At 36.7% G+C, this 13,202-nt stretch overlaps 1 protein-coding gene and 3 non-coding genes across 4 annotated transcripts; all 4 read right to left on the bottom strand.

The window, feature by feature from the left end:
• Positions 1-515: 515 nt before the first annotated feature.
• ncl (nucleolin) lies at positions 516-11,287 on the bottom strand. The gene is made up of 17 exons (XM_034308807.2): positions 11,102-11,287; positions 9,567-9,677; positions 9,314-9,428; positions 8,864-8,995; positions 8,585-8,719; positions 8,377-8,484; positions 7,984-8,142; positions 7,489-7,578; positions 6,804-6,927; positions 6,021-6,157; positions 5,586-5,712; positions 5,290-5,426; positions 3,976-4,105; positions 3,578-3,717; positions 2,801-2,927; positions 1,117-1,382; positions 516-978 (listed from the first exon to the last, which is right to left on the bottom strand). The coding sequence occupies exons 1-17, from the start codon at positions 11,117-11,119 to the stop codon at positions 917-919; spliced, it is 2,118 nt and encodes a 705-aa protein (XP_034164698.2). The 5' UTR covers positions 11,120-11,287; the 3' UTR covers positions 516-916.
• LOC113536800 (small nucleolar RNA SNORA75) lies at positions 2,092-2,221 on the bottom strand. Its single transcript, XR_003403710.1, has one exon. It is a non-coding gene; the product is annotated as a small nucleolar RNA SNORA75 (small nucleolar RNA).
• LOC117598448 (small nucleolar RNA SNORD82) lies at positions 7,705-7,771 on the bottom strand. The gene has a single exon (XR_004579127.1). It is a non-coding gene; the product is annotated as a small nucleolar RNA SNORD82 (small nucleolar RNA).
• Positions 8,218-8,285, bottom strand: LOC113536790 (small nucleolar RNA SNORD82). The gene has a single exon (XR_003403700.1). It is a non-coding gene; the product is annotated as a small nucleolar RNA SNORD82 (small nucleolar RNA).
• Positions 11,288-13,202: the final 1,915 nt, after the last annotated feature.

Genomic DNA, 13,202 nt, shown 5'->3' with positions numbered 1-13,202 from the left:
TCTCCACTGTTCTTATTAATTTTTAAAATGTATTTATTTGCCTATATTGTATCCACTTCTGTTCACAGCAAACGTGTTACTTTACCAGCGTTGTGTATGTCCTGGTCTTTACACTATATGGCCAAAAGTATGTGGACACCTGATCATCACGCTAACATGTGCGTAATTGTTTCTGAATGTAGCTGCTCTAAATAAGTACCTGGCGACGACTGACTTCCTGATACTACCTTTATTTCCTGCCCACATAGGCAGATTCAGGACACTCACTTACTAAATTTAAGAATAACAGGATGCACAACTTTTACAAATCATTTAGTTTATTTAAAATTTATCATTTTCAACATACGCAAGTAAAAAGTTTGTTGATGTAGTTAGATATAATCCAGACACTGATCTCTACAAACCATTGAGGCATTTTTGAACAAAGCAACTTCTGTCTCTCTCTCCGTCTCTCTCTCTCACACACACACACACACACACACACACGCAGGCACAGATTTACGACAGTACACAACTTAACCAGATTTCAAAAAGCCCAAACACATTTTTGGGCATGTTTAATCGTTCATCTTTTATAATATGCTTTGTACAGTTTATGGTAAAACACGCACCTAAAGCAAACTAAAAAAAACAGACAATAAATCATTTAGGGATATTTTAACAAAAACAGTAAAAATAAAAAAAAAAAAAAAAAAGAAAAACAACATTCATTCACACTTCAATTTTTCTCCCGCAAAATTGGGGAAAACATGAAGATGCGCACAGATGAAGAGGAACATTTGAGAATGCAGGAAGCTTTCAGACAGAAAAAAGATGGACGCTCCATTAATTATTGAGATGCTGGAATGTCCCAAAGACCATTCGAGCAGAAACACAGTCCGTTTATTTGGAAATATTAAAAAATAGAGAGTAGTTTTTAATCGTCAAATCTGATCTTCTTTCCTTGAGGTTTTGCTCCGGCTCCGCCACCTCGGCCACCTGAAAAATAAAATCACATTAACTTGAGACAATTATAAATAAACTGAAATATTTATTACAATGGATCTAACAGAGACAAATCGTTATGAAAGACTTTGCATATTCATTTCACTGTGTGTAAAGTGATGCATTTATTACCTCTGAATCCTCCCCTTCCTCCTCCACGGTGTCCACCTCCTCCTCTCCCTCCTCTAAATCCTCCCCTTCCTCCTCCTCTCCCTCCAAATCCTCCTCGTCCTCCTCCTCTGCCGCCTCCGAACCCTCCTCGTCCTCCTCCTCTTCCTCCTTCTCCTTTTGGCTTGGCATAGTCCAGAGTCACTTTGTTTCCATCAATCTCTGCATCGTCCATCGCTTCCTTCGCTGCTTTGCAGTCTTCCTCGCTGTCGAAGTCGACAAAACCGTACCTGCAAAACACACAACCTTGGTTACGTCTCACCATCACTACACATGTCAACTGCACTGTGCTGTTACCATCCCAAAGTTAATTATTCTCTTGTAACAGCACATCCCTAAGAGTTTTATTTCTTTTATACCACACTTTCACAATGATTACAACAGTGCCATGTCATACTTTATCCATTTATAGTTAGATTTAATGTTGTGGAATGTCAGTAAAACAATTTAGGTCCTGTTCTCACTTACTGCAGCTAAACAGTCATTTCTCAAAAGCCTCTCTTTTTTGTCTCTCTTGAAGTTAATGAGAGAAAAAAAGGAGCTTGTCTTGCTATCAGGAAATCAGAAAGTGTAAACTACTGTCCTGAAAATGTTGGAAAAACTTAAATTTACAGCTTTACCTCTGGCTGTTACAAAGCACTGACACCAGAAATGTTAAATATCTCCTTACAGAAAACTTAACCATATCAAAAATGATTTTTTTTTTTTATTTATTCATGCGGCATGTTCACCATGCGAGTCCCTGTGAATGAGCTGTTACTATATAAATGATAAATAGAATGAGTGCATTAATTATAAACCTGTGATTTGCAAGTCTGACCGATCAGAATCCAGAATTTAACAGCTCTATAGTATAAACTGAAGGGCAGTTTATGATGCCAGAGGTTCAGTTGTGTTGAAACACACACAGGTTATAAACAGTAAAGGTGTTATACAGCTAGTTGTCTCACATCAGACATAAGCAACTCCCATCATAGAGGAGAGACTCGTATAAATGTGAGTGTCAATCTACTTCTCGTGCGAATCCATGCTCTGTCACCATCACACAGAGAGGAGCTCATGAGAAGATCATTTAACAGTTGAACTTGTGAAAGTTTGCAGGCTGCATCGTTTCAAAATAATATTGAACCCTGGCGTTGGAACTACAACTTGTTCCATTTCAAACTGAATTTTTTTTTTGTAAACATGGAATAAAAACACCCCACACACCCTGGGGGTGCCATGCTCAACCATTCACTATCCTTCCTGCCCTGAGGCTTGCTCTGATTGGTTGAGACAAATAATACTAAGAACTAAAGAACTATCTAGGAGGGCTGGGTGATGTATATCAGTACCATGCTCATCTACAATACACTGTTCTGATATATGTACATCATAACATATTTAATTGTTTAAAGTTCTTAAATAATTACACAGTGATGTTCATTTTGTACTGAATTTTTAAGTAAAAAAAAATGCTTTAAAAAAAAAAAAACTCATTAAGCTTTGTTTTCTTTTTTTTTTTTAAAGTACAACTGTTGAGAGATGTTTCTAAGCAAAAACTAAGTGACACAATCACGCATCGTATAGATGTCTTGAAGTATCCGTAATATGATCCGGTGTTGTATTGCCCACCCTTACTATTTAGCGATTAATTTATTTGTTTTACCCTTTACAGGATCCTGTATCTTTATCTGTGGCGATTCTGGCAGCGACAGCGCCCTCGAATGCGTCCCTCAGAGTCTGATCAGTTGTTTCCTCTGACAGGCCTTTAACAAACAGCGTTTTTGTGGGTCCTGTAGAAAGAAAATACAAATTCAAATTTCTTATCCCTTCCCCCCCATCTGCCTAGATGACAGCAAATGAAAAATAGCCATTTAGATTGCAGTCACAATACTACACATGATGCGAAGTAGCTGAAACTCTAAAACGATGGGACCAAAAAAAAAAAAAGCCCTGTTTCAGGTACGTTATCAGAGTATATAGCGCAACATTTTGAAACATAGTGCAAATTTTTACGTTACTGTAAAATATACTATTAACAGAACATTACTTTTGTCTAATGTCTAAGGTTTAAAAAATGGAAAAAAAAAAAAAAAATCAAGTTCACTAGGAGTTGGTCTTTAGATTAATCAAGAAAATGCAGGCACGAGCCAGACTTGAAAAATCTTTCATGCGATGTGAAGAGACAACAGCTCATAGCTGAAATGTTCGCCAAATGACTTGCTAACTTTTTTTGTAAGAGGATTAGCTCTTAGCTGCTGATAATTCAGCGTAATTATTTATTTAATTATTTAGGCATCCAGGTAGCCAAATCATGTGACTGGGCAAATACACAGGACTGTTCACTTGTCCCTTGGTGGACTAGCTAATAAATTTGTCCTCAGCTGCCAAGTATTTAAAATGGGTGACTATCATGAACAGAACAGGTGTTAACGTCACTAACCTGATCCTCCTCGTCCTCCGCCCTCTCCTCTACTCTGACTGAACTCCAGTCTGATGCTCCTGCCTTCGATTTCTGTGTTATTGCATGAATCCAGCGCCTCCTTGGCATCATCTGTGTTTTCAAACTCGACAAAGGCATACCTGAAGATAACGCACACATCACGATCAGTTCATTAGAAGGAAATACACTTGATATATAAAATTATTTGCTAATATCAAAGTGTTCTTATTGACAGAGCAATGTGAGTGTATAAAGCCACATCAGGACTTGACTATCTTAAAGAGCAACATGGGGATTCAGATAGACAAAGTGTTCATCATATGTGGCATTAACAGTTCAGTTACTTGTTATACAAGTAATAAATCATGGTGTGTAGTTTTTAATACATGAGCACTTACCCTTTCGGCCGGCCATTATTCTGTGGTATTCTGATAGCGACGGCTTTCTCAAACACGCTCTGCAGAGACTCCTCTGTGGCACTGAACGCTAGATTATTTACAACCAGAACCTTGTTTGCAGGTGCAGAAGCTAAAGAAGGAGAAAAATTATACCAGTTATGGACATTTCTCACAAAGTCCAAAAACAGTGTGTTCTTGCTCTTGCTGAAAGTGCACTTGGTTTTTGGAGCTGAATGTATAAAGCCACATCAGGACTTGACTATCTTTAAGAGCCACATGGGGATTCAGACAGACAAAGTGTTCATCATCTGTGGCATTTACAGGTTGGTTACTCATTAACTGGTCAGTTAAGCCGGGCAACGACTACATGACTGACTGCAGCCTCACATTTTCAAAGACTACATTATAACCCTGATGTATCAGCATGAATGTTCATTAAGACCACATTTATTCCTGCTTATAACTAGACACACAAAGCCCATGTATCCTCTGTGCATTTGGCACATTTGATTGTGCATGTCTTAAATAAAATTAAAAAAAAAAAAAAAAACATTACATGTGTAAACTGTGCAATGTGACATCCACAACAGACTGAACAAACAAGGACTGTGTCTTAAACTAACATACAAACATAGCACCTTTCATGCATCAAAATTTAAGGAAAAAAGATAAAAGATAAGTATGGACATATGAGCAGCAAAAAATGCTAACAAATTAATAAGAATCACGACCAAAACAAGAACAAGACTTATTTTCTAAAAGAAAAATAAGAATAACATTATGATTCTTTTATTTATTGTTTATATATTTGTCTAGACAATGTATTCTACAGTAGACAACTTTTTAGTATCAACACTAAATTTCCTTCATGGTTAGTTTTAAAAAAAAAAAAAAAAAAAAAAAAAAAAAAAAAACCCACACACCACACAACACCTCTCGCAGCCTTTAAACCTACTCATGTACAAACATGCTGGATGTTGTAAAATGGAAGGCCCTAGTTTTGTAATTTGTGAAATCAGGGTCTCAGAACAGCCCAGGAAATAGCTTAAACTTTTCCAGGTTGCCATGGAAACATGTAGGACTAAAAGGTTTCAGCTCTGCCCTGCCCTCTAGTGGACATCACTTTTCATCCTGATAGGTTTTTAATCCATTTAAATGCATAAAGTTGAGTATGCAAACAGTGTGTGAACTGCTCGGACCTGATCTTTCCGTCATACTGTTTTACAATTGTCTGTGGGAGTCTTGTCCGAATAAATAAACAAAATATATTAAGAAAAAATGAGAATCATTTGTGTGTTAGGAGGTTAAACTCACCCGGTCCTTTGCCGCTCTGTCGGCTTTTGGCGCCTGTGAAGTCCACCATGATGGATCGGCCCTGAACATCTGAACCCTGCGTCTCCTCCAACATTTTCTCAGCGATTGCTTCCGTCTTGAATTCAATGTACGCAATTCTGTCCAGGATAATAAACTGTATCAATTATCTGTGCATGCAAATTAAACCAGATGCATGACTTACAGTACTTTGTTTTTTCCTGCGCTGATGTGTGAGTGTTTTATCACTGTAGTCTATTCTAGCTGGCTACCAGGTTTTTAGTTTTAGTGTTTGTTACCCTCTGCTGGTGCCGTTGTGGCCGACGGGTATCCTGATATCCAGTGCTTGGTCAAAAATCTCCTTCAGCTCATCTGAGGTTATGGAGTATGGCAGATTTTTCACAAACAGAGTCCGGGCATCTCTCTCTGCACACAAATACATCAAATAAAATCAGCCAAGTGCTGCTTAGAGTAAATCAGATTTAACCAATATGTCACCAGATCAGTACTTGACTATCTTTAATCCCCACACACACACAAAGTGCATTCAGGAAACAAAAAAACTTCATCATATCTGGTTTCCTTAGTGTGCTAAATAGGCACATGCTGACTAACATTATGCAATGAACATCAATATTTTTCCTTAATATTGTGATAATTTAAAAAAGCCAGGTGATAAAAGTTTCATATCAGCACATGTCTAATTTTCTTATTTATAGTAATATTAATGTTACCCTTTTTGCTTTCTTGAGAGTCCTCTTTACTTCTCGCTCGGTCCAGTTTGATCGGCTGACCCATAAACTTCTTCCCGTTGAGACCGAGGGCTTGCTGAAGCTCCTCTTCTGTGCCAAAGTCGACATAACCAAACTTCCTGCAACAGTGAGTTTCATTGTTAGCAGTAGTGAAAAAACCCACAAAGGATAAGACTAGAAAAAGTTGTTTTATGGGTGTGGTTATAGAAACTGATTAAATCACATCACCTATGCATGTCACGATACTTGAAAACACACCTTATGTTACATTTCCACAATATGTAACATGTATCATGATATACAGGTTTGCTAAAGGCCCAAATTTAAAAGATTTGATGAACTTCACAATACTTTAATGTGTACAAAAAAATTAACTGTAACGACTCTAATAAACAAAACATACATTTGAGAATTTTAAAGAGTCAATACAAATTTCTACCATCAAATTATCCACTTCCAATCAGAATTATGATTTTTAAAAATGTATTAAAAAAAAAAAAAAAAAAAAAAAGACTCAGAAGTGTTGTGATGTGATTCAGCATATCAATATTATTGTCCTATCACCAAGCCACAGAAGCTGCCACATTTGCATAGTTTTATTTGCTCCACATACTGTCATTGTAGCTCGCCAGCTCACACCGAAAATAAATAACTTTACCATGCTGCATTCATGGCAGTGTGAACACAGAAAAATAAGAATAATTTTAAAAAATCCAACCTAATGTCAGTGTAAATTAAAAAAAAATAATAAATAAATTTACTCACTTGGACCCTCCAAGACGGACATCCTGAATAACAAGGCCCTCTTTCTTGAAGAATTTGCCGATGCCTTCTTTAATTTCTTCAAAACTCTTATCTGAGTTCAGGTTACCCATAAACAAACTGACAACTGAAAAACGAAGAAAAGTTCATCACTGATTAATAATACTGACCTACAGTCCATTAACATGGGCTAATACAGTTAATCATTAGCACATCAACTGTACAAATACAGAAGACCATTAACTAGTAGCAATATTTTATTTTCTTATACCACAGCACTTGTGTTGATTAAATTACTATAACAGCAGCTCTGGAGAATATTCGCTGGAGAGAATAAAGAAGCTGGTGAAAGAATGACTGTTTATAGCTGCTATAACACAAGTTACAACAGGAACTAACTTGTGTCACCAATGTTCCACAATATTAACTGTAACTGTACACGGATACAAAGTACAACATGTTTAATAAATAAATTTTAATTGTTGTCAATTGCAGTGGTACAAGAGGAATAAAACACTCAGTGGACGAGCTATTATAGGAAAATCAACTTCGGAATGGTTACAGTAATGCCGCATCATCTCTCACAGGTTATTCATTACATATTCTCGGGTGAAATATAGTGTACTACTAATTAACATGCTTATTTTCCTGAGCCATAATTTATTCACACACTCCAAGAGAATCTAACCTTCTCCATCAGATTTGGCTTTTTTAGCCGGTGGTGTTTCTTTGTCCTTCTTTACGTCAGCCTTCCTCTTTCCTGGTGTTACAGGAGCAGCTGCAGTTTTAAAAATAAATTTCAAAAGTTTTAAAAACATGCACTTCTGGGGGGGGGGGGGGGGGGGGGGATTACAAATGAACTATTTAAAGAAGGAAAAAAAAAAGCTCTAATAGCAGAACCTGAGCACATCAGATCAAAATAAAATCATCAAGTGTCAGTATTAAGTCCCTTGAGAGTCATCATCTGTGCACTGGTATTTAAAATAAATAAAGGAAAATAAATAAAAAGAAATTCTAAATTAAAAAAAAATATTTTTTTGTATCCTTAGTTCATATGTATTTAAAAAAATACATATGAACTAAGGATCCACTTATCCACTATAGAGAAAGAAAAAAAGAAAAAAGAAAAGAAAAGAAAAGAAAAAAAAAAAAAAAAAAGAGTGAACAGACACTCAATTTTTACCTTCCTCGTCCTCTTCATCATCCTCTTCATCGTCCTCATCATCCTCCTCTTCGTCGTCCTCATCCTCCTCTTCTTCAGATTCTTCCTTGGCCGCCTTCACTGCTGCTTTTTTGGCTGGTGCAGGTGTTGTGTCCATTTCCTCTTCCTCCTCTTCCGATTCTGTATTAAAAACAACAAATGTTAATTAATGCAGAGATCCAACGCAAACACCGGAGCTGAAACAGGAGGAACAGAGCACATCAGAGCAAACATCACATCACACACAGTCAGTATTAAGTCCCTAAATACTCATCATCTGTGCACTGGAATAGACAGATATACATAATATCTTTCTAAACATAATAATGTCTAGTAGTAGTGCAAAGCACGTGACTCCCACACACAAATACATACCATCATCTTCATCCTCAGATTCCTCTTTAGCTGGAGCTGCTTTAGCAGCAGGTTTAGCAGGAGCTGCTTTTTTAGGAGGCGGAGCTTCCTCCTCTTCTGATTCATCATCTGTTACACAAATTAAATATTTAGAATAAACCAGACTCAATCCGGTAAATTGACACATCTATGTAAATATAAAGTATAATCTGTTTTCCATGTACAGTACCATCATCGTCGTCGTCATCATCCTCATCAGACTCCTCCTTCTTTGCAGGAGCAGCTTTAGCCTTCACAGGTGTCGCTTTAGCAGGGGTGGCCTTGGCTGATTTAGCAGGGGTAGCCTTTTTGGGTGGTTCCTCCTCTGTAGAGGAAAAAAATAAACGTTAAAAATATATTTGCATTACAGTACAGGTTTAACTTGGATTTTAAGGACAGCATATACAATGTCAGGCCATGATCAATCAGTTCAAATCAGTTTCTTTACACTAAAAGTTAGGACATGTACCAGATTCTTCATCATCGTCGTCATCCTCATCATCCTCGTCATCTGATTCTGCAGCAACAGCTGCTGCTTTCTTGGCAGGGGCTGCTTTAGCGGCTGGAGCTTTAGCCACTTTAGCTGGAGGAGCCTCTTCCTCTGTTAGCAAAGAGAAAAAGTAAAGACACCCGCAATGCACAATTTTTTGCTGGAATCTGACTCATCCTCTATGTAAGTATGTGTATGTAAAAATTATATAAATATATATGTATGTATGTATGTATAAATATATGTATATATAAGTTCATTAAATAAGTGCAAAACCTCTTTTCCCACAGAATATAACAATCTTTACCGACACGTCAGTTCAGACAATATATAAAAACTATATATAAACACTGAACTAACCTGAATTGTGTGTGTGTCGATTAAAAAAAAACAACAACAAAAAAAAACACACCCTTATGCACAACTCACCAGATTCGTCGTCGTCATCATCGTCTTCACTTTCTTGTTTGGCAGGAGTTTTTCCATTTTTCACTGCCTTCGCTGGAGTTGCGTTCTTCTTGGCTGCAGCTTTGGGTGGTGGCGCCTCAATTTAAACAACAAAAAAACAATAACTAAACTACTCTGATCATAACATATAGACAGTGTGCTGATAGGTGACAATACAATAAAAAAAAAAAAAAAAAAATCAACATGCACAATATTGCTCATTTAAAACTCTTACCTCTTCTTCGTCATCTTCATCACTGTCCTCCTCACTGGACTCTTCGACTTCCTTTGGAGGTGGAGGAGCCTTTTTCTTCGGTGGTGCTTCCTTCACTTGTTTTTTCGACGCCTGGAAATATTAAGAAGAATAAAAAAATATGTATTTTTACACTATAAGTGGCACACGCACAACAAAAGCTTAATAAAAATGGTCAACAAAAAATAACACGCAGTCACTAAACTAAAACTAAATAATGCACATAAATAAAAGCACGTCAATTTTATTGTTGCCTTTTAAATTTCATACAAACATTTTTGATGCACATAATTAACATTTAATAATAATAAAAAAAGACACTAGGAAAAAAAATTAAAACTTCTAAAGTAATACACATATAGGTAATATTGTTATGATCTTAAATTTAAAAACAATTTGTAAAAAAAAAAAATGAACGTGCACAAAGGCCACGTGTGATCAGGGACAAACCCACGTGGGTTCACGGCACGCATGGCATAGCATAGCATGCTAAGCTAACCAGCACACTACCGCAGAATAGTACTACAGAAAGGAAGCCCAAAAAAAGTCGATCATTAATATTTAGTGCACTACACACAGAGGTGAAGCGTTTATTTTTATTATAACCTCCGCCGGTGTGCCATATTTACACGCGCGCGCGCGTTGATGAAATCGCACGAGCTTTTTTTTTTTTTTTTTTTTTTTTTTTACGTCATCGCTTCTTTCCTCGAACTTAAATAGCGGCACGCGCCGGACGCGGCGAGGGAGTCGTTTAGAGATTATTAGCTAACGAAGTTAAACTACGCTAAAAGGCTATAAAACAACTATATTAAAAGAAGATCTATACGCAATCATTAAGCATCTTTAATTTGATAAGAGACCTAATACCGAGGTAGCTCACTAGCCAGAGCATGAGCTGGGAACCAGAAACACAGTTTATGCGACGTGTAGCCGCTATATGACATTTTAAAACTAGCCTCGTATCAGGGTCAATAACTAACCCCTTAATATAAAAAAAAAATATAAAATGTTAATTACACAATTTTGGATTAATTAAAAAAAAGTTTATTTTAACCCGCAGAAAAAGCATCGAGGCCCAGTATCGGCCATTTTAAGTTTAGTACGGTTAGATTTGGGCAGAATCTCAAATGGCGGCTCAGCCCTCCTCAGACACCCTACATCATGCATGAGGCACCGACATCTATACGCACTATGTAGGAGCACTACGAATCCAACAGGCAGCCATTTAATACTCAGCCCTCGCTGGTTACCAACATGGCCAAGGCCGCTCAAATCTGAATCCACCATTTTTTTTCAGTGCAATATGGTGGCGTATTAAGGTTTTAACACACAGTTATTTTAAAACACTGACTGAATGGAATTGAAATTAAAATTGTGAAAACACATGCGCATGTGGAATTTCTCGGTCGCTAACAGTATATGTTAGTGAGATTAAACTTCGACGTGAAACAAACGTAAATGCGGAGAGTTCATTCTGAATTTTAGTCATGACAATAAACAAAAAGAAAAGAGCTTACCTTCGCGAGTTTCACCATGGCTGGGCGGTGTTTCACTGAAACACGATAATAATGAGTTAAAACTAATCTTTTTTTACCGCAGCTCACTCACACGTGGTTCACTTCAGCAGCCTGGTGTGCACTCAGATAGATAGTACAAGAGACGCTGCAGCACGGTGAAGCGCCTCAACACGTCTCCTCCCACTCACCATTCGCTGCTTGACAAACTAGCGAGAACTGACCGAGGGGAGTTATGGGAAATGTAGTTTTTTTAAAAAAGATTGTTTTAAATAATCAGCGCATATAATTAACAATGGTGTAAAATATTAAAGGGAAAAAGGCGTGAGGATTAATTTAGTCACATGACTTGTTCCGATATTTTACTACAGTGTAAATGACTTGTTCAAATGTTTAAAATTCAATTCCAATTCAACTCTATATCCCTTTGAACAACGGCTGCGATGTCTAGACCAATCAGATACCGTCTTCTCATCCGGGTGTCCGGCCATAAAGTTGTGAGAGCGGCGTTCGACTTACCTCGTTTTTTTTTTTTTTTTTTTTTTACAGTTTTACAAATACAGCCAGGGTACATTCAGAGAAATAACAGAGAGGTTATATTAAATAAAACCATCCAAATGTTTACATACATTAACACGTTTTAACAGCTTTCTTATTTTCAGCTTTGATATTGTTTTTCGGTATTGCTGAACTTCTGTCTTCAAAATTAAAAACAAAGGTTTATTTCCCCCGTATTTACAGAAGCAGCAAATTAATTAAATAATATTCCTTATGATAACACATGTCAGAAGTGAAAAAAACTTTTTTAAAACAAAGCTGAAAGCTGGACATGAGGTGATACAGGAGCAGAAATCTGAAACAAGCCCAATGAGGACAACTGTCCAACTGACCGCCTAAATGGTAATGACGTCATTTTGGACCTCGGCGCATTCGACACACGAAGTGGAGAATTCTCACTCTTAATGCTCACTCACTCTTAATGCTCACTCTCTTCTAAATTCTCCTTAATTCTCACTCACTTCTTAATTCTCACTCACTTCTTAATTCTCACTCACTTCTAGTATTTAGGATTAATACTGATACTGACAGCCATTGGAAAACGGGAGTACTTTATATATATGGTTAGGATGCTGGCTATGAGAAGAGGCAAGGAATTAAAGAAGGATAATCTAGAATCTAGAAGATAATCTAGAAGGTAATAAAGAAGGAAAATCTGACACCTACGGAGGAATTAAATTTAAGGCAACTTCAGGAAGAACTAGATTTGATTAATATGAATCTGGCAAAAGGATGTTTTATAAGATCTCATGCAAAATGGCAGGAAGAAGATGAAAAAAATTCCAAGTATTTCTTTGCCTTTGAATAAAGGAATTTCAAAAGGACATCCATATCTTCTCAATATATTAATGATAACATCTGCAAGGACCCTAACACAACTGCTCTATGTGTGAACTCATTTTATTTCTCCCTATATAGCTTGAAGGAGAGTAAATGTGAGGATTTTTGTCAGCTATGTAAGATTAGGTACCAGAAGTCACGAAGGACTGTACAACTTTATGTGATTCTGCTCTTTCTGTAGATGAAATAAATGCAGTGGTCTTCTCAATGAAAAGCGGTAAATCTCCTGGACCAGAAGGTCTCTCAGAGGAATTCTGCATCGCCTTTTGGGATATAATTAAGGATCCACTGTTTAAAAAGTTTGGTGAATGCATCTCCAAAGGGGATGCGCATGATACCACGAAACAATGACTGATATCTTTGATACCAAAACCAGAAAAAGATCCTCTTCAAATTGACAACTGGAGACTCATTTTAATACTAAATGTTGATCATAATATCTTAGCTCTGTCTTATGCAAATAGTTTAAAAACTGGGTTAAATCACATTATTAGTGAGTCACAAACAGGCTTTATGAAAGGCTGTCACTTCAGTAACAACATTTAATTGGTATTAGATTTAATAGATTATTCTTATTACGTTGACTCAAATGCTATTATATTATTTTTAGATTTTTATAAAGCTTTTACCTGCATTGAGCAGAAATGTTTTATTTCATACATTAAAGCGGTTTGGTTTTGGAGATTGATTCATTAACAGTGTATAA

This window comes from Pangasianodon hypophthalmus, chromosome 11 (genome assembly GCF_027358585.1).
Source record: "Pangasianodon hypophthalmus isolate fPanHyp1 chromosome 11, fPanHyp1.pri, whole genome shotgun sequence".
Taxonomy (NCBI): domain Eukaryota; kingdom Metazoa; phylum Chordata; class Actinopteri; order Siluriformes; family Pangasiidae; genus Pangasianodon; species Pangasianodon hypophthalmus.
Note: the sequence above shows the minus strand (reverse complement) of the source record. Positions and strands in the feature narration are given on the sequence as shown.